The sequence below is a fragment of the Dermacentor variabilis genome, chromosome 10 (genome assembly GCF_050947875.1).
Source record: "Dermacentor variabilis isolate Ectoservices chromosome 10, ASM5094787v1, whole genome shotgun sequence".
NCBI lineage: Eukaryota > Metazoa > Arthropoda > Arachnida > Ixodida > Ixodidae > Dermacentor > Dermacentor variabilis.
The window spans coordinates 251842-273422 of record NC_134577.1 but is presented as its reverse complement, the minus strand read 5'-3'; the positions used below and the strand labels follow the sequence as shown (position 1 = coordinate 273422).

Sequence of the window (21581 nt, the reverse complement as noted above, 5' to 3'; positions counted from 1 at the left end):
TTCGCAAACAACGGTTAAATTTGTTAATTTTCGCTTTTCCTTCCTGTTTGGCTGTTGCCTTGGCTCTCTCCATTAGTAGATCGCTTAATTTCTCAACTCCTTGTGACTCTTGTTTCCAGTTGTCAATTTTGTACGAAAAGGGCTGTACAATTATGGAAAAGCTAGACGAGGTAACGGGTGATAGTCATATTGCATATAGGTTTAATGGTTATTGCGGGGTCGGATGATGGGTGCAGTCTCGCATTATTTCATTTTCCGCCTTATCTAACCCGTATCATGGTTATGTGGTTCCGAGGATCTGTCAACGTCGCGGCGAGCCGTCACTCGAGGAAATAATGAAGCAAAAGGAAAATTTAAACGCAAATGGCATTTTCTCGGGCCACAACTCGTTCCACGAGCATACAGACCAGCTGACTGCGAATCGAATCCCGTTTCTGCCCCTGGATCAATCTAAACAAAGAAGGTTGAATTAACGAAGCAACAACGATGCGCATGATCCTTGAATAGATGGCGATACAAAAATTGTATTGGGTATTATAAATAAATTAAATCATATAATTAAAACACTAAACTACGCCCTGCCTGCTGCAATAGATGGTGACAACTGAACTAATTTTGAGTTAATCGCGCGGGCACCAAATCGATGAGAAATCTGGTCTTCACACCCCAGGAAATGTCGATAACTATTGCCATCCAAAAGGAGTGAAAAGATTGACAACCATTCCACTTTGTGAAGCTAGAATGGCGGAGAAAGCTGACGACAGTCAAAGCTCTCAAACGAAAAGCAAAGTGCTTCACCTCCGCCGCGGTTCGGCCTGAAGATAGCGCAACACCGGGCTGATCCCGGCGGAAGTGATGCAGCTTTAAGCACTCTCCATACGTGGGCCGATCCCGACGGTGACGCAATGCCGTGCCGACCTGCGGCGGAGGTGAAGCAGGCGTTAAGCACTTCCAATACGTGGGCCCATCCCGAAGATCGCGAAAGGCGCGTTATATGTTCCCGAACCCACATGAGTATGTGCCATTGAGCTCGGACCCTTTCTGCACTATCACCAGGATCCCCTTATATGTATCACCCTTTCTGCCCACATGATGATTTTTTTCTGGTGACGGACGCCGCAAAAATTACGTAAGTTAGTCATATACTGCTTTTGCTGTAAAAGGCAGCAAAATGATGACTACCGAGTAGACTCATTTGTCGGCGCTTTAGGAATGTGTGTGAGGAGTGGTGGCGTGGGCGGATAGGGGGGGGGGGGGGAGAGTATGCCGCTTAATTTCGGGGGGGGGGGCACTCCCCCTCCTTGGGTAGGTGCCTGGTAAGTAAGTAAGTGTGTAAGTAAGTAAGTAAGTAAGTAAGTAAGTAAGTAAGTAAGTAAGTAAGTAAGTAAGTAAGTAAGCGTATTTGGAAGAAGTATTCAAGCTATTAAACTGGGAAGACTTAACGGCGAATATCTCGGCAACCTTCGCTTTGCCGATGACAGTGTTCTATTCAGCAACACTGCAGACTAGTTACAACAAATAATTGAAGGCCCTAACAGAGAGAGTGTAAGAGTAGGGTTGAAGGTTAATATGCAGAAGACAAAGATAATGATGAATAGCCGGCCAAGGGAACAAGAGTTCAGGATCGCCAGTCAGCCTCTAGAATCTGTGAAGGAGTACGTTTACCTAGGTCAATTAATCACAGGAAACCCGGTTCATGAGATGGAAATTCATAGAAGAATAAAAATGGGTTGGATCGCATACTAGGTCAACTAATCACAGGAAACCCGGTTCATAAGATGGAAATTCATAGAAGAATAAAAATGGGTTGGGTCGCATACGCCAGACATTGTCAGCTCCTGACTGGAAGCTTACCGCTATAATTGAAAAGGAAGGTGTACAATCAGTGCATTTTATCAAGGCTTACATATGGGGCAGAGACTTGAAGATTGACAAATAAGCTTGAGACCAAGTTAAGGACCGCGTAAAGAGGGATGGAACGGAGAATGCTACGTATAACGTTAAGAGACAAAGAGAGCGGTTTGGATCAGAGAGTAAACGGGTATAGCCGATATTCTAATGGACATTAAGAGAAAAAGATGGAGCTGGGCAGGCCATGTAATGCGCAGGTTAGATAACCATTGGACCATTAGCGTTACAGAATGGTTACCAAGAGAAGGGAAGCGCAGTCGAGGACGGCAGAAGACTAGGTGGGGCGATTAAATTAGGAAATTCGCGAGCGCTAGTTGGAATCTGTTGGCGCAGGACAGGGGTAATTGGAGATCGCAGGGAGATGTCTTCTTGCTGCAGTGGATATTAAATAGGCTGATGATGATGTTGAAAGTAAGCTAATAGGCCTATAATTTTTCAATTTAACGTCTCCCTTTTTGTGGATTAGTATAATGTTGGCATTCTTCCAGTTCTCTGGAACCCTTGAAGTCGTAAGTCATTTCGTATAAACGGCCGCCAGCTTTTCAAGTGTGATGTTTCCTCCATCGTTGATTAAATCGACTGTTATTCCGTCTTTTCCTGCCTATTTACCCGGTTCATGTTTTACAAAGCCCTTCTAACTTCATCGCTAGTTATAGAAGGAGGCTCTGTGTCCTGTTCATTACTACTTCGTATCGAGGTAGCGTGGCTGCTCTGGGTACTGGTGGTGTCTAAATCTACTGTCTGTAGTGCGGCGCCCTATGGATATAAAATGCGGATCTTAAGCGACGCTTAAGGATCTTAAGCCGGAAACACGTCATAGACACCGGGTTATGGACACCACTTATTTCTGACAGAGGCGACCTACAGGTTCATCAAAGGGGCCACATGGGCGTTTCGGTCTTCGATATGTCTTCTTTTCTTCGTCCTTCTTTTCTTCTTTGTAGTCAGATCAATGCAAGGGCCCATAACAATGCTCCCGGTATATTTGTTATATTACCCACCGTGGTTGCTTAGTGGCTATGATGTTGGGCTGCTAAGCACGAAGTCGCGGGATTGGATCCCGGCCACGGCTGTCGCGTTTCGATGGGGGCGGAATGCGAAAACACCCATGTACTTAAATTTGGGTGCGCGCTAAAGAACCCTAGGTGGTCCAAATTCCCGGAGTCCGCCACTACGGCCTGCGTCATAATCAGATCATGGTTCTGACTCGTAAAACCCCATAAATTAATTTTAACATTTGTTATCCTGTATAGGTAGTTACCAAAACCCGACGTCCATGACCTGTTTCCGGCTCCCAAAATCGCGCCCGGCACATTCAACCAGCAAAAGCACAGCCTATAAGATCGACATGATGATTATTATATTTAATAGTGTCTCCTCTGAAACGGGGCAGTGACAGATAATCACATAGCCTGGCTGAGATAATCAGGTATGCTATTCGTGTTTTTTTCTCTAGCGTTTTTCTATACATCTACTTAATCTTATTTTTTTGTTCCTTCAAAATCTACCTTTACCGATAGCAGTGACTGCAAGAGATCCGGTCTTATCTTTTCCCTGCTTTTTTTTTTTTTTCACCTATACTTTAAACGTCTCTTGCCTGTCTCGACTGCTGACTGGTCGTCGCTTCCGTCCACTTTAAACGCAAGCGCTTTTGGAAAATGTACGTTATCTACGGTTCTCACTGAGTGAACCTGTTCGCTTTCCATTAAAGTGTTCCAAGTAGTCTCCGGATTTTTGCTGCAGCATACACAGGTCTGATCTAGTTGCGGATATTTGCTGCGCTATGTAGGCAACCGGCTCGAGTCTCGAATAGCAAGGCACTGCGCTTAGTGTTATCGTACAAATTTTCCCTTCCGATTTCTTTCGTCTCATTCTTCTAAATCTCCAAGGTTCTTTTTGTTTCTATTCGTTGCATCCAATTAACTGTCTCACTTTCTGATGATTCCTGGTCGTCTATTTACAGTTTCAACTACTCTGTACTTGGTTGCCAACTTTCTTGACCTCTTCCCTCATTCTCTGTCCACGCTTTTCAAGTACATATACTTGTGCAATTCAGCTGCCCATTTATTTTCATCCGTGCTCCTGAGTCTTTCTTCAAAACTAATTTTGCTCTGTGCTTCTCTGACTTCAAAAGAGGTCCAAACCACGTAACCGTGCACTGCCTCATTTGTGATTTTACCGTGGTCTCTCAAAGTCAACCGGCCTACCGACCTTTGGTTCACTCTCAACCCCGTCAAATAGCCGTTTTTAAGCATAGAATGGCATTTGCGAACGTTAGCGCTGGCACCGCTACTCCTTTCCAGATTCCACGCACCACCCCGTACTTATTATGGCGTCACAGCTCTGTGTGTTTCATTATTGCAGCATTCCGCTTCCCCTTTATTTTCAGATTCTCTTGGTGGGTGCTTGAGTAAGTCTTTCATTCGTTTATGCGTACGCATAGGTATTTATATTGCTTGACTATGGATACAGCTTGCTGTTTAATTGACACCACGTGATTACGCGTCTCTTCATTAAAGATCCTAACTCCCGATTTCTTTGTGCTAAACTTGAGGCCTAGATTTGTTGCTGCGTTACCACATATATTCGCAAGTGTCTGTAATTTTTTTTTTTAATTTTTCGCTAGTAGCGCTATGTCGCCCGCATATATCAGTCCAGGGAGCTCCTGTTGCACCGTTTGTCCATCACGCATGTAGGATAAATCAAACCCTAATTCGCGGTTTTCCAGTAGTCTTTCTATGCACTTCACATAAAGCGTGAACAACAATGGAGACAAATGGCATCCTTGCTTCAGTCCTTGGTGAATTCCCACCACTTCGTTACGTATACCTTTCGACCTTCCCATACAACTTGTATTCATGCAGTTGTCTCTATATATCTCTCTCAGCAGCTGCACGAAGTCGTCATCTATGCCTTCGTGCTTAAGAACATCCCCTAACAATTCCGTCTACGTTGTCATAGGCGCCTTTAATATTTAGAAATGCCGTCGATAAGTGTCCATTCTGAGCTACTGAACATTTTAAGTCCAGAAAGCGCCACCCTGTGGAACGTAAATTTGGGCACCACTTATTGAAAAAAAACTTGTAAACCTTGATTTGCGTTTGCACACCGAAACACTGGAGGCGAAGAAAGCGATTGTAATGGCATATTTCTAACCAAGTTCTCACAACAGCTAATTTTAATCCTTTTTGATTGTTTCATTGAAATTTATTTCGTACGACGTTCCCCCAGTTATAACGAAATCACTCGCGCCAATGAGCTGACGCATGCCGTCGTTAGTGCGCAGCGAAACGCGCTGCGTGCTTGCATTAGCCTGACTATCATCTCTGCTTGCGCGCAGGCGACGACTACATCTGGGGTCTCGGCTGCTTGGGCAAGCGCTGTCAGGGTGAGTGCAAAGGGGAAGGGGCCTAGCAACTGGGGCGCCAGGCCGCCGGTTGGTCGCCGGTCACCTGACCGGCCCGACGCTGGCGCCGCCGCCTTGGTGGGCCTTCTTCTCGCTCGCCGAATGGCGTTGGACGGCGGCGGCTGAATTGTGCCGTCGGTGTGCTGTGCGTGCAGAGTGCGGGGCATCGTTCCACGCCGGTTGCTCGGGGTTCGCCGGGCTGCGTCCGTGCCTGCCTCCGAGGGATCCTGCTGCACGGCCTGTCTGTTGCCAGGGTTCCGTGGTGAGTTGCGTCGATGCAGTTACCGTGCACGCTGTCCGTGTCACGTAATCGAGGCCGGCAAGGTCGAGGCGCGCAGAGCTAACGTTCGGGCTGGCTATCGTTTAGAACGGCCAGTCGGCCATGCTTTCACCTAATGGGAGCTATCCGTGGGTGATTTGACTCGGCCTGCACTCCTTGAAGCCGAACGGCTCAGTTGGAAAGACTTTCCGGGCTGCTCGCCACAAGGCGTTTTTGAGGCTGTTCTAAAGATCTTCGTGTTTGGACGATTGTGCTGCCCTCGAGGATGGTCCGATCGGATCACTTGCGCAACGCAGTCAGGGGCAAAAGCTTCGCGAGATCCACGGGAACGGCTACCGAAAAGCGCCTCCGCGCCGCCTGATGGCGCACTGTTGGGACCCGTTGTTGGCATGTGCCCTTTCGTGCGCGTATGGGCATGCTAATTCTCTTGCGTTCGTGAAGCACGTCTGGGTCGTTTTTGGTTACTGAGCAAATATGTGCAAGAGCGTTACCGCAGCCGTCGTTATACGAGGCTCGCACTGTCAGCTGGCGCACACCAAAAGCCTACTTACTGCCCGCTAAATTGGACCCTTGCGGTGCGTTCCTTGATGCACATGAAAGTACGGCAAAAGCTCTATACATACTCTCGCTGGCAAAATTATTGTACAATGAATAGTGTCGGGCTACTCATTGCGAACCCCTTTTATAATATTAAGTGCTTTCTTCACTCATTTTCATTCGGTTTAACCCCCCTTTGCCCACCACATAAGGTTGTGAAAGGGTGCTGGCGACCTGCCACGCTATCTGCAAAGATGGTAGCAAAAGGGTGCAACCCTCATGGCTTTAAAGTAGTTTGATGGGCTTTCAGATGTATCAGGCTGTCCTATAATATAAAGTACCAGGTGCTTAGTAATATTGCTGCCAGAGAACACACATGTACTTCAGTTTGCACGAGTATCGCTTGTCTTGACCAGAGGTATAGAGTTGTTGCCGGTTTAGACCGTGCTCACGATGCTGACCTTTGGAAATGCTTGAATTTTGGTATGTTGTTACCTCAGCGGATGTTGAGATTGTAGATCATGGCAGTTTGTGTGCAAGTACTCAGGTAGAACTGTGTGTGTGTGTGTGTGTGTGTGTGTGTGTGTGTGTGTGTGTGTGTGTGTGTGTGTGTGTGTGTGTGTGTGTGTGTCAGTTTAATTCTTCCATATGCACTCTGCTTTCAGTTCCTGCCATTTTTACTTAGGCTAACCTAAATCAATCCTCACTGCTGTTATGTCTTCTCAACCTTGTGGTGTACGCTAATAAATAAAAGTGACTTGCCATCCCGGCCCTGCGTAAGTAGATGTCCAGCAAACCTGTTGCAAAACCATCACTGCAACTGCTGAGGGGGGTATGCAATGCTTAAGTGATGGTTCGGATGCTTGTTTTTAGCTTGCTCTTTATTGAAACGTATCCTGTTTGGTGTGTTATGTCGGTGATCTCAATGATTGTATGCACTGTTTGCTTCATTTTGCTGAGTGTTGTAGCCCCAGCATTACGAAGGGGATGAGCCATTGCATTTTTGATTGCTTAAAGGGGTATAAGCCATTGCCGATGAAGATAATTTGGACACGAAAAATGCCGACCACGGAGAGGCTAACAGCTTCGCTGTAAAAAAGTATGCAGATGTCATGTGGGGCACTGTAAGAATCAATATTATGCAAAGCATTGTGCAGGTAGCTGCTGTCCAGCATTGTTTAGGGTTTTGCAATGCATTACCAGATGGACCGGCATGCTTGTTGTAGGGTTGGTTGCTAACTCGTTCATTCCACTCATGTGCACCCATATGTGCGACATGTGTAAGGTGACCTTTATGTGTGTTTGGGATGACTAGAATTGGGATTTCTGTAACATGTTACAGTTTTGAAAAAATGTCCCGATGTCAAGTATCAGCTGTGTTTATGCATCTACCAAATTCTTTGCACTTGGTTTTCACCAATGTTGTTGTTCTGGAATGTCGCAATTTACATTGGGTGTCCCAGGAAACTACAGATTTTCTTAGTTGTGCAGGTTTTGCCGTAATGTTTCCAGTGATTTAATAGACATGCTTGTTGTACTAATTTCACATTCAACAGCCGGTAATATTAGCCTTGTCAGGGAGCACTTGTGGGCACCTTGTGCCCATGGCATCCGAATCGCTTTGTACTGTGAACTGTAATTCCTTAAAGATTGCAACAACTGTGAAGGTACCACATTCTTTCATTGCATCAGGTGTCATGCAGTGGCCGACCACATTGGAACTCGTAGAGATAAAGGTTGATCTTCTCGCAACTAAGTAGTTTAATTTTTATTCCAGGCACTCAGTTACAAATCGTCATTAAGCCCTAGGGCGCGGAATCGGATCCCGGCTGCGGTGGCCACAATCTGATGGCGTGAAATGCAAGAACACTTGTGTAGTGTGCATTGGGTGCGTGTAAAAGAACCCCATGTGGTCAAAATTAATCCGAAGTCCATCACTACAGTGTGCCTCATACTCAAATTGCAGTTTTGGCACGTAAAACCCCACAATTTAATTTTATTTACAAATCAAAGATTTGCCTTAAGTCCATCGGGCTATTGCATCTTGGCATGCAATACATAGTGTCTTATGTGTACTGTAGTGTATGGTGAACGGGGTTCTAGTATACCAAACTGTGAAGTTATTTAAGAGCTCTCGTTTGGGCTGGCTATACAGTTCCTCAATTTAACATATGCGGAGCCCTTTCAGACTTCTTAGCTCCTTCCCTCCGAGCATTATATGCATTTGACATGTGCAGACACACTTATGTGGCTTTAAGAACCATTTATAGGTATGCATTTATACTGGAGCAGAGCTCCTGTGTCCGGACAATTTTATGAATACCTTGCAGGACAAGACACAGGTCGAGTGAGCAGCCTCTTGAAATGTTCTTAATTTATTTCAATGTTAGTGAATAAAGCAGCATGTGTTTCGGTGGCCAGAACATAAACATTTTGATACCTATAAAAACAAAACGACTGTATGTTGGTGCTCCTTGTGCTGTCCCAGAACATGTCCCAATTATGTGAGGCTTTATGTCCAGATTTTAGTAATGTTGTCCAAGGTTTTCCAACTCTGGTGGTAACACCCTCGCCCTGTGACTATGTGCCACTCGTGGCTGAAAAGTGAAGCAGCTGCGGTAGTGGCGATCATGCTCAGAAGCCTGAGGTCTGTGTGCATGCAGTCCCTGAGCGAGTGGAGCAGTGAAAACGTACTGGAGTGGCTGGCAGCCGTCAACATGCTGTCTTGCGGTGGGGAGGCGCTGTGTGAGCTAAAAGGTGCTGACTTAGCCGGCTTGGATCGGGAGCGGCTGCGCAGCCTTGGTTGCAAAGAGGAGACCACACAGGATGCCTTGTTGCGCTGTTTGGCAGAGCTCTGCCGACCGGCTCCTTCACCCCCAACAACCACTGCTGCTAGCCAGCTTCATCAGGTGTGTATTAGTCATACAACATGCTCAGAGAAGTGGCTATCTTACTGCACACTTTGTGCACTTTAATTTTAAGCCTTTGTTCAGTAGAGTGTAAGCGCTGTTCAATAATGCGGATCAGATGACTATACTAGCTGACAACTTTCTGTGGGAATAATGGGGAGGCTATGGGTGCGGACCTTTTGTATGTGTCACATTGCACCTAGTAGACGGGCAGCATTTGACAGCACTTTTAGTTTCTGCGAACATACTAAATCAATCAAGCTTCTGTGGCCCACCATGGTTGCTTAGTGGCTGTGGTGTTGGGCTGGTAAGCACGAGGTTACAGGATTGTATCCCAGCCATGGCAGCCGCATTTCGACGGGGACGAAATGGAAAAACACTTGTGTACTTAGATTTAGGTGCATGTTAAAGAACAACTGGTAGTCCAAATTATTCCTACTGCATAGTTCATAATGAGATTGTGATTTTGGCATGTAAAACTCCATAATTTAAGTAATTTTAATCAAGCTTTTGCACACGCAGTGATTTTGCATTTGCCCAAAAGCGGAAGAAATAAGCAGGAAAAAAGGTCAGATTTAACACTCACTGGGGCATTTCGTGTTATATTAATATTGTCAATATAAGATGTTTATGTTTAGACTTTCCCATCTTAAACTAACACGCATGATCACTTTGCCTTTATAGCTTTCCCTTTATTGCCACAGAAAGTTGTTCATGAGAAAACACAGATCATGGAGCCATTCGAGAATTCATAGAGACAGTAGTAGTCGGAATTGCTTCAGCTGCCATCTATTTTCTTCTCAACAAAATAAATCCTGTTACTTCAGCAGTAGCTGCCTTTAACAGGTGCTTTTTCTGGAATGTAATTGTGATAAGGCTATGATGCATGCTTCCGTGATCCTGATCAGGATATGTGTCAATAGAAGTTTCATTATCAGTGTTTGAAGAACATTTCGCATGCAGGATACAGCAACACGTCTCCTTCATTCAGCCAATGAATTCTCATTTGCTCAGGCACTCTGACCATTGTAATTTGTCTAATGTAAAATCAGTTTAAGGACAGGACTGCATCCCAGCTCCTAGAGGTACAGTCAACCACAAAGTTTTACGGAACACGTGATCTGAGAAAAAGCGGAATATCTGCACAGCTTCACAAGCAGTCTGTATTTGCATTTACAGCCTCTACTAGTTATGTGTGAACAAGAGTGTGTTCGGTTTTACTGGTTATTCTTGCATGTTGCTCGGACATTGAATGTTTTCTGAGATCCCGTGGTCCACAAACTTTTGTGGTTGACTGCACATATACTGTATTTACTCCATTATATCTAGTAAGTAACCTACCTTTCTTTTGCCTGAAAAATTTATTGAAAATGACACGCTTGTTAGACTTAAGTGTGAATGTAAATTTAAAACAGTGACAGGTTTTCAACACTGACATCAAAAAATTTTCTGTAATCCAACTTTGTGCAAGCTCCCTATTTTTATTTCTTTCTTTCTTTATTGATACTGTCAGCCCTTTCTTTAGGGCCATTACAGGAGGGGAGAAAAATAATAAAACAAGCAACGTCAACACATCTGATTCAGGCAGGGCGTACAATACATCTGAATACAACGCACAAAAAGAAATTACATATACATTGTAATAGGGCAAGCTGAAAAAAACCAGTCAATGTACCTTGAGGCATGTAAAATAAGAACAACATACACAGATAATAACAAAATCATAAAATAAGATGATTCAGAAAGTCTGATCATTAACAGACCAAGCTCTCAGAATAAATAATGGCATGCAAATTACTCTGAAAACTATTTAAAGAGGTAGACTGAACTACGAAATCGGGAAGCATGTTCCACTCTTTTATCGTTCTTGGAAAGAAGCTACATTTGAATGTCATTATGGGTTACCGGAGGGGGAATATACATGCTGTGGCGATGTCTAGAAGATTTGTTATTAGAAATTTCAAAATAGTTCGTCCTATTAATTTTTATTTCATTATGAATAATAAGGAACAGGAACTTCAGCCTATCATACTTAGTCCTTAATTCTAAAGTGGGAAGATTTGCAAGCTGACGTAGTTTTGAAGGGGAGTGAAGTCGACCATATTTGTTGAAGATGAATCGAGAAGCTAACCTCTGAATCCTTTCCAGTTTCTTAAAGTTTTTCTCTGTGTAAGGATCCCAGACAATTTTCGCGTACTCAATGATTGGTCTGATCAGTGTTCTATAGGCCAAGTTTTTAACTTCAGAGGTTGCTGTGTGTAAATTTCGTCTTAGGCTCCAAAGCGCATTATTCGCCTTCTGACTTACTTCATCTACATGCCTATTCCAGCTTAAGTCACTTCTAAATAATAAACCCAAATATTTGTGCTCCTCTACGTTTTTAAGCTTGTTGCCATGTATACTATAAGGAAATAGCAGGATCTTCTTTTTTCTTGTAATAGGCATGCTTACTGATTTAGTTGCATTTATAACCATTTGCCAGTCAGAACACCATTTCATAATGTTATCAAGGTTGCATTGCAATTTAATTTGGTCACTGGAAAATTCTATATTACTATAAACAACACAGTCGTGAGCGAATAGTCTTATTGGAACAGAAATGTGATGTTTCAAGTCATTAATGAAAATAAGAAAGAGAAGAGGACCTAGGACACTTCCCTGAGGTACTCCGGATAACACCAGTTGAAGACTGGACCTATGCTCGTTTATTTGAACGTTCTGCTGACGGCACTGTAAGTACGATGTAAACCACTTTGTGAGGTTAGGATTCTTAAACACAGTATTAATTTTGAACAAAAGTTTGGAGTGGGAAACTTTATCGAATGCTTTGGCAAAATCCAAATAAATGAGGTCCATCTGTCCACGGGAATTTCTCGTTTGTGAAGTGTCATGAACCAATTCAACTAATTGAGTGATCGTAGATAGTCCTTTACGGAATCCATGCTGCACAGAGGATAACAAGTTATGCATTTCAAGGTATTGTGACAAGTGTTTGGATATATGTTCAAAAAGTTTAGAGCATGCACTTGTGAGGGATATTGGTCGGTAATTGCTAATGTCTGAAGTGTTCCCAGTTTTATGAACTGGTATTCTTGCTAGTTTCAGTGCTGTAGGGAAATACCCATTGAATACTGAGGAATTAAATATTTTTGTAAGGAACTTAGACACCCATTCAGCATACCTCACTAAGAATTCGTTAGGAATATCGTCTGGTCCAGGGCTCTTTTTAGTCTTTATATTGAGTAAAAGGTTTAGAACACCTTCCTCAGTTATCTTAATATTCGAAATGGGAGGGCGTACAGAGAATTCACATACACTAGGCACTGCTTCATCATCCTTTGCATAAACCGACGAAAAGAAAAGATTAAATTGATCAGCCCTTTCAGCATCATTAATTTCAGGATTAGAACAGCACTGCTTATTGGGCGGATTGACATATCGCCAAAACTTAGCCGGTGCTTCTGGGAGGAACTTTGTCAATGTTACATTGTAAAATTGGTCTTTCGCCTCCTTAATTAGCCGCTTCAATTCTTGCCTCATTTCCCTAATTGAAGTTTCGTCATCTGTATACTTCTTTTGAGAACATGCTTTCCTTTCTTTTAATTTTCCGTTTTGCCTGAATGATTTTTCGGTTCATCCAAGGATTTGTCTTTCTGCATTTTTTATTCTTCTTAGGAACAAATTTATCCATGAAATGAGTTACTACACTGTAGAAGAAATTCCACAAATCATCAATGCTCACATCCGATTGATACAAGTAGGTAAATGCATCAAAGGAGCTTTCGAGATAGTCTAAGACACTCACATCATCTGCGGATTGAAAATTCGAAACTCTTTTCTTGGGGTTACCCAGTGAGGGGGATGGAGACATACTGAAAGTAGCTATTGGAATCTTGTGGTCTGATATTCCGTCCTCTATGTGGCAATCCGTCAAAAGCCCTACCAACCCATGCGACACTAAAATAAGATCCAAAGTAGACGAGGTTGTACCACACACTCTGGTGGGTTCTCCTACAATTTGCTCTAAATCATAAGAGAACGCCAAGTCCAAAAGCTGTTCGCAACTAGCCACGTCTACCTCCCCGGGTGAGTATGAGCTCCAATTAATTCCCGGTAAATTAAAGTCGCCCAGAAGAATGATATTGTCTCCTTCTCGAAAATTTCTTTCCATAAATTCCCTTAGGCTGTTCATTCCATCAGGTGAAGTATTTGGGGCCCTATATACTCCTCCAATGTAAACTGTTCGATCAGCAAGCTTAGTTTTAATCCATAGAGCTTCGATACTATCCGATTGTTCAAGGGTAGTACACAATATGCTTTGCTTAACCAATATGGCTACTCCTCCACCTCTTGCTCCTCGATCCCTTCTAAATGCTTTGTAACCAATTGGCACGACTTCGGCGTCTCTGATATTGCTATGTAACCATGTCTCCGTTATGACAATAACGTCAGGTTCATGTTTCAAAACCACAACTTCCAATGCATCGGTTTTGTTTATTATGCTCCGCGCATTTATGCTTATAATCTTAAAGCCATCCTGTTTACCTTGTTGGAGTCAGTTGCCAGTTTCAATTACCCTCGAAATTTGGTACCTCAAGTTTTTATCCTGATCCCATCCATACAATATATTATTCATTTTCAGTTTATCAAAGACCAGTTTGGCCCTACGACCTTCTTTTCTTTCCTCGGCACACGAGTCCCACAGTTTCTTCCTAATTTCTACTACATGTTTGGAGTAATCTTCGCTAATGCGTATCTCTGTATCTTTAAGCTTGGTACAATTGCTCAAAATCTTTACTTTCTCCCTGAAGTCCGCTAGCCAAAAGATAATTGGGCGGTTTCTACCAGGTGTTTTCTTTCCGAGCCTGTGAATGCTTTCAATTGAGCTTACTTGCACCTTCAGAATGTCTCTAAAAACTTCAGTGACATTTTTCATCAGTACAACTTCATTCTCCTGCACGCCTTCTTGCATGCTTCTAATTATTAAATTATTTCTTCTAGAACGGTTGTCCAAATCATCAACCTGTCTAACAAGGCTCGTCGCGCTTTCATCCCACCTGTCAGCAAGCGCTTCAACTTTTGTGAGCCGGAGCTGAGTATCAACAAAGCTTTGTAGTTTCTGTTCAATTGCAAGAAGTCGTTTTTGCATTTCAAGCATTCTCGTTTTAGAGCTAGCCTGATTTGACTGAACCTCAGTGAGTTTCGACAGGATCTCTTTCTGGTTCTGGATTACATTTGCAAACATCGCTTCCGTTACCGGTCCAGGATTTTCTTCTATGTCGCCCGACAGCTTAAGCAGCAAACCCACTAACGATAGACACTCAGAACACTATTAGAATACAGTACAATATTCTAGACACTATACTTTGGCTGCCATAGTCTGCAAGGTGTTTAAAAAGGCGTACAGTGAGAACTTGATCTAATGAAACCTGATTTTACAAAGTTGCCCATCTAACGAAATTTCCATTCCCCAGCAGGTACCCATAGGGTTCAATATTGTCATCAACCCGAATTAGTGAAACTAACTTTGCCGAACTCGATTTAGCAAAGCATTTCCTGAAATAAATTAGTAAAAACAGTGATTTCTCATTTTGACACATACGGGTCATCTTTAAAGGGACACTAAAGGTTAATATTAAGTCAATGTGGTCTGTTGAAGTACCATCCCAGAAACCTTGAAACGCTTGTTTCATGCGAAGAAGAGACTTACTTTTAAGAGAAAATGTGTGCTAAAGCGTCCGCGTACCTCTAGCGCAGTTCAAATCACCCGCCCTCCGATCGAGGAGTATTGACGTCATGGTCTCATAGTGACGTTGCGCCGTCGGTGAGTAAAGCGGCTCCTGCAGACAGCGCTATGGCTTTTCTGCCCAAAACGCAAACGTGCGGCCAGAAAGAGCCAAGACAGAGCCGACAGCAGCGCGAAAGCGGAACTATGGTGGCTAGCTGAAGGGAAAGCGCACGACGATAAGCTGGTTCTTTATTTTGTGACGCCAACTTCGATGCTCATTGCAATGGATGACCCTAACAACGACACATTAGCTCGCAATGCTGGGCTCGAGTTCAGCGATTTAAGCACTGATGAACGTGACCTGCTGTCGAGGGCTCGAGCTGCCGGTGTCGTTGCGTACTACTACGACGACGGCCTGCTTTGAAAGGCACTTCAAGCGACTTCAGTACGTCGGCGTTGAACTCGTAATCCTCTGGACGAAAGTGCAGCGAACACACTACGTGACTCTTCGGCTCTTTGCCAGCGCGCTGTAGCAGAGGTACGGCACTTCGAATGAGGAGGTGCGCGCTCTGCGCAAAGTCAAGCGCGCAGAGTCGAGCGAAAACGAAACCTTTCGATACCCATACTACTCAAGGGTAACGTCAAAATGTTATTTTTTCTTAGAATCGAAGTAGACAAGTAGCATTTTCTTCCGTCTTATAATCTAATGAAATTATATTTTTAATACAAGTAGTTGAGTACTAGTGGCATAAATTATGATGAGGAGTGCTTTCGTCATCGGGCTAGTACCGGAATGTCGCTGGGGGGTTTCAAATTGTGTCATACATTTGCCTCAATTTCTCGGTAACTAAAGCTCTGTTCGCGATTATATTGACGCCTTAGACGTTCTAGAGCATTGCTTTATCACTTTAACTTGACTTTCTGGTAACCTTTAGTGTCCCTTTAAGCGTGCACTCTAAAGCTGGTGCTTTAAAACATCTAGGCGCCCTAGTCATGTTTACAGCTTTATTTTTATAAGGCTACACGCTGCATCCATGCATGGAACATCAGACTCAACACGCCTTCGTAGTGGCAGTGGTGGTTGCCTTCAATATTTCATGGTTTATGCCGCAGATGGCTGGATTAGCAGCAAATACAATGGCACGGTAGGTTTTGTGTGTCACTACATTATAATTTTATATTCCGAAGGACCGAAACTTTTACGAACTTCTCTATTTAACGAAATAATCCAACCGTGGTCATCACTTCGTTAAATCTAGTTTCAGCTGTATGTAACAGACAGCACCAAGGATAGGATTTTCTTGGCTGAAATTGGGCATCGCACACAGATGACATGTACTGATTGGGATGGTAAGCTCTGTGTGTCGATCATTCTCATTGACAAGTTCTTTCTGGATTAAAGCAGTGTCGAAACAAGCAACTTGATATTTCTAAATATTGCCTGAAGCAAGCAGTATGTTTCTGCTGTATTTTCTGGACTACTAGTAGCACCTTTACATAAGCTGCACCCTCAACTTCGCACGGGTTCTGACGAAAAAATTTGTATGGAAGTTTTACCGGTGTGTAAATGCAGCTATTTTCACTCTATTGGCATAATGAGACGCCATTATGCATGCTTGTACACTCATTGCAATACAGTAAAACCTTGTTAATTTGACCCTCGTTAGTTTGGAAAATCGGATAATTTGGACTCTTCCTTTGGTCCTAGTAGGCGTGTGCATTATTTAATTCAGTGAAACTCTCGTTAATTCGGACATATTTGGCCGCGCATCGATTCGGACAACTCTCAGAGCTCAGCTACTGCTGGAGCACTGCAAATGTGTGACGCAAGAGAGCAAAAATACCGTTAATGTCCACCGAAACTAGTCCGCATCGCCATAGCCATCAGTGGAAAGATTCAGAAAGATTCGTGCCTGCCTATTTGTGCCCCTAAAGCCTTTATTCTTGCATTTACTGCCCCACATAGCACCGCATTGGCTGCATGCCTTCATGACTGCGTAGTTGCCGTACATGACCGCGTCGATGGCAACCACGGTTTGCAGCAAACAGTAGTTTTGCCTTTATGACTGTGTAGTCGCCATCCGTGATCGCATCTATAGCGGTCGCTGTTTTATCCGCAGTTACATCGAACAGTACTTTAATTTGACTCTGTGCATGCGTCAGCCACGTGCCTTCGGAACCGCAAGGTCGTCGTCCATGATTGCATCAACAGCGGCCATGGTTTCGTCTGCACCGGTTGCAGCAAACAGTTCCGTTTTGACAAGATTTCGAGAATGAAGAGCACCAGCTACATCGCGATGGTTGGCAGTCGGCTCACTGGCGAAAAAATAACCGGGATGTGCGCGCGGTAGTAAAAAAGGTTGTCTTAGGCCCAACCACTGGCATGCGTCAACACGCTTCAACATGCACCGACAAGCGAATGCGTTGCTTCGCATCAGTTGGAGGAAAAGGGCATGCAAACATGTCATTTTCATGGCATGTCATGGCATGCAAACATGTCAAAGAGCATGTCATTAAATGTAAATAAAACCTCATTAATCTCTTTAAATCGTCGGCATTCTTATGTAGCACCATCATATCTCTTAGGTAATTCAATAATATCATCTGTGACCTGTTATAAATACTTAGGGCTTATCTTAATGCAAGATCTTTCATGGTCCTCTCACATCGCTAAAATAACTAACGAGGTTAACCGCACCTTAGGCTTTCTCTGGCGACATCTGAAATTTGCCCCTCCTCCGGTAAAAAACCCTTGCCTACAAATCTGTGGTAAGGGCCAAACTTGAATACGCATGCTCAATTTGGGACCCTCATCATACTAATCTTTCTAACATGCTTGAATCTGTCCAAAACTGTGCAGCCCGTTTTATCTTCCATGACTATTCTTCATATACTAGTGTCACGGTGCTAAAATCTAATGCGAATCTTCCTAGACTAGAAGCGAGACGTCAAGTGTCCAGGCTCATTCTATATCACAAGTTTTATCATGCCCCGATTGGTAACAGCGTCATATCGCCAGCTCACCGCCATTCATCCCGGACCAATCATTCAAAGTCAGTGTACCCCCCGCATGCGCGCACATCATCCCATCTTCATTCGTTTTTTCCACGTACAGCGAGAGACTAGAATGATCTGCCTGAAGAAGCGGCGGACCACTCCAGTGCGACTGCATTCAGGACTGCCATCGAACACATTTTCCTTTGAAGCAGCCCACCCCTCGTGTAAAACCCCTCTCCAGGGGCATTTGAGCAATAAATAAATAAACACTGGACGCAAGCTCTGACGTGCGCTGACGCTCGGTCCTCAGCTGCGGCGCACTGTTGCTGGACCGTTTTCTCTTCAACCATCCAAGTCTGGCTTAAAACAGCTTGCTTTAAACTAAGCTTGAAACAATAAGTTGATATGTATGCTCTTTTAGATATAAAAAACATGTTTGATTTAAGAATGTACTCCCGCCACAACAGTTTTTACCTTTGAAGTAACAATAGTGCACCAAATATTGACATCAACGCTCGCGCTCACGCGTCGTCTGTCTACAAGATCACTTTGCAAACACCTGCACGACCATGCCATATCATATCAAAAGCTGTTGTACTGTTTCATTTTTGGTAACTCATTACACAGCCAACTATGTATTGCTAGAAAAATTTTTCACTGTGTTAAGGCCATGTTCTATTCTAACTGCTTTGAGTGAATGCGACGAAGCCGTTTCCGGTGTTGCCAAAGTTTGGAGCGAGCTGTCAGAATTTCCAGAAGATGTTGATGAATCAACGGTCAATGAGTTTGCGAGTGCAGATGATGGTGTCGCGACCACGGAAGAGCCCAAAAATTAGGCGTGCAAAGTATAATTGAAAAATATGTGTTAGAAATATTGTCACATAGTAGTGACGGTAAAAAATCATGCAGAGTCAAAACTGGGGGTTACAAATTGAACTCTTTATTAGGCAAACTTGTGCCCAGCAAAAACAACACTTAATCACAACAATAGTGGCGAGCAAAGTCGGCGGTCATCGAAAATCTCATCTGCGGGTCAAGCGCGTCGGCTTTCATATATCAGCCGTTGAAAGTTCTACTGTATTCGCTGGTGCCCATGTGCCTTCCAGAAACTACTACACAATTCATGTCATGTATGCAGTCAGATTATACATGGTTCGTCTCCAACAGACAACCAACAGAACCATCGATAACATTCACGAAACTTCCAATACATGCAGGCACATCCTGCACCGAGCAATAATGTTCAACATTTGTTAGCCAGTGAGATATGGTTAATGGATGCAGATAAAAAAGTTTCCATGTCAATATGATTATGCTTGTTGGTGCTTGAAAGAAACGTGAAAAAGTGGGTTCTGAGAAAATCAGCAAAAAGAATTGAAACACCTGTAGAACTGACAAAAGAATATCTAGAATACCTAAAATTTACGTCCAAATTTACTAAAATATTAAACATCAACATCGCATCGGGAGGCCTTCACATTGAGTGTATTGCTAGAAAAATTTTCGCTGCGTTAAGGCCATGTTCTATTGTAACTGCTTTGAGTGAATGCGACGAAGCCGTTGACGGTGTTGCCAAAATTTGAAGCGAGCTGTCAGAATTTCCAGAAGCTGTTGATGAATCAACGGTCGATGAGTTTGCGAGCGCAGATGATGGTGTTGCGACCACGGAAGAGCCCGAAAACGAAGACTACATTGCCGACATCATACTGAGCACAAGTGAAAGTGGGCACAATGAAAAAAGCAATGGCAGTCCTTTACCCACATCCTCCGAGGTGATTGGCGCACTCGCACTAGTCTGGTGCTTCTCTGCGATTGCGGGAGGTTGCGGCCTCAGCTGGTTCAACTCCTTAGACATGTGGAGAAATGCGTGCATCTCATCGAGCGAATTGCCCAAGCAGAAGAAAATACAGCACTATTTCATGGGAAACTAAGCTAGTTTCATCAATAAAGTGATTTTATAAATGGTATGTGCTTTTATTACATCAAATTCATTAGCAGGCTTATATCGAATTATGCTCTATACCGAAATGATAGGGTTTTTTTTTTTTTTCAGTTCGATATAGCTGGTTTTGACTGTAGGTACATAAACAGGTTATTTTCACAATAGACAACTTAAGTCGCGACAGAAGAAATACTAGTTGATTGTTTTCAGCCTACTATGATGTTTTGACTGAGAAAGGCATTCCGGGGTGTCTACCAACTGGGAAAACCGGGAATTCTCAGGAATTTTAAGTAGTCTGGAAAAACTTGGCGAAAACTCGGACAACTTGTGCCTCTAACAGGGAAAATTAGCTGTCATTATATTGAAAGGGTCGAAAGTCGCAGTAATGCTGGCTCGAGTAACAGACAGGAATTGTAATGAATCGTCTTTGACGTCCTGTCGTCGACTGGAGGAGTTGCCAGTGTACAGTCAACGACCTGTTTTCCGGATTCCCGATAATTTGGACGGCTTCGTGGCACCACCACGTACCCCATAGGGTCAATATCAGAATGTCTGATATTTCGGACGCAGGAACTCTTCGCTGTCCGATATTGCGAACATTTTGCCATGACCGCAGGTCCAACACGGCATTAATAAAAGCCACCACCGCTGCCATTTTGATTACCTCGCCGCGTCGAACCGCCACTGCGGTGACGTTCGCTATGCAGCTTCTTGCCATTGGTTCCGTGTTTTTTATTGAAAGAATTCGCTGCTGTCAGCAATGGTAACAGGCCTTTGTACTGGTGCACTTGAAAAGCAATATATGAGACAAAATGTACAGAAAACATGAATGTGGTAGACAAAACAATGCAAGATAGAGAAACAAATAGAGAAAAAGAAAATGAGAAAGGATAAAAGGGAGTTAATCATACATGATTGTCTACAAATACACAAAACACAGGGAATGAACTCTGAAGTATGTCAATACAGGCACAATTCTTATTACTCTCTTTATTTTTATTTTTTTAAGAGTCGAGCCATATATAAGACAGTCTTTAATTGCACAAGTCCGAGCTGAGAATGCATAATGCTGCCTGGTATTATTCTGGATGCATTAAAAAAAATTCTTTTATGAGGTTGATGCTATGGTGAACACTGTTGACAGTCCCAAATAGCTTTAAGTCGTCGGCACACAAAGCCATGCTGCTCATTTATTAAAGTGTTCTTAACACTAAGAGAAAGCAAGGAATGCAATACCAATTCAAACACTTTGGACACAGTGCAGAGGATAGATACAGGCCGGCAGTTAGTAACTTCACATCTAGCACTTAACTTGTGCACAGGCACTATTGAAGATGCTTGTGAGAACAGGAAACAAGTATGCTTCCATACATCTTAACTCTTGCAGATGCCACTTTGTCCCATTGATTAAACACTTGCTTTCACTGCATTTCTTGCATCTTAAGAATTGCAGAAAGTTTCAGTATTCAGTTTTGTCAAGTTTACAGAATGTGAGCTCCATGCGAAAACTCGCTACAGGTACCTCAAATATCAGAACACAAAACTGTTTCGTCGTTACAAAATCTTGAAAAGCACTTATCCAGCCTCTTGAAAATTATGCCCGGTGCATGACATTGTGAAAAACATACTGACACTGAGTAAAAACACCCAACCGTCTACCTTCCCACTCATTTTGCTAAAACATTCTTAACATTATTCAAAATTGTAGCACTGTTCCAATAATAAGTGTTTCAAGATGTATGCAACACATTTTAAATACCATTACTTTCATCAGTGCTTTTTCTGCTGATGCACTATCTTGCTGTAAATAATTGTGTAGACAGCATCTGAAAGGGTTAAGCACTGCGGAAGGAAAACCATCAGCACCACAA

General features: G+C 43.3%; 1 protein-coding gene across 5 annotated transcripts in view; it reads left to right on the top strand.

The window, feature by feature from the left end:
• Positions 1-21581, top strand: part of Pi3K21B (phosphatidylinositol 3-kinase regulatory subunit alpha) — a 223147-nt gene that overhangs the window by 173103 nt on the left and 28463 nt on the right. For all 5 annotated transcript variants that reach the window (XM_075671265.1, XM_075671263.1, XM_075671262.1 and 2 more), the window contains 3 exons: positions 5252-5299; positions 5473-5579; positions 8798-9043. In XM_075671265.1, coding sequence (XP_075527380.1) covers positions 5252-5299; positions 5473-5579; positions 8798-9043 — 401 coding nt within the window. The remainder of the gene's footprint in view (positions 1-5251; positions 5300-5472; positions 5580-8797; positions 9044-21581) is intronic.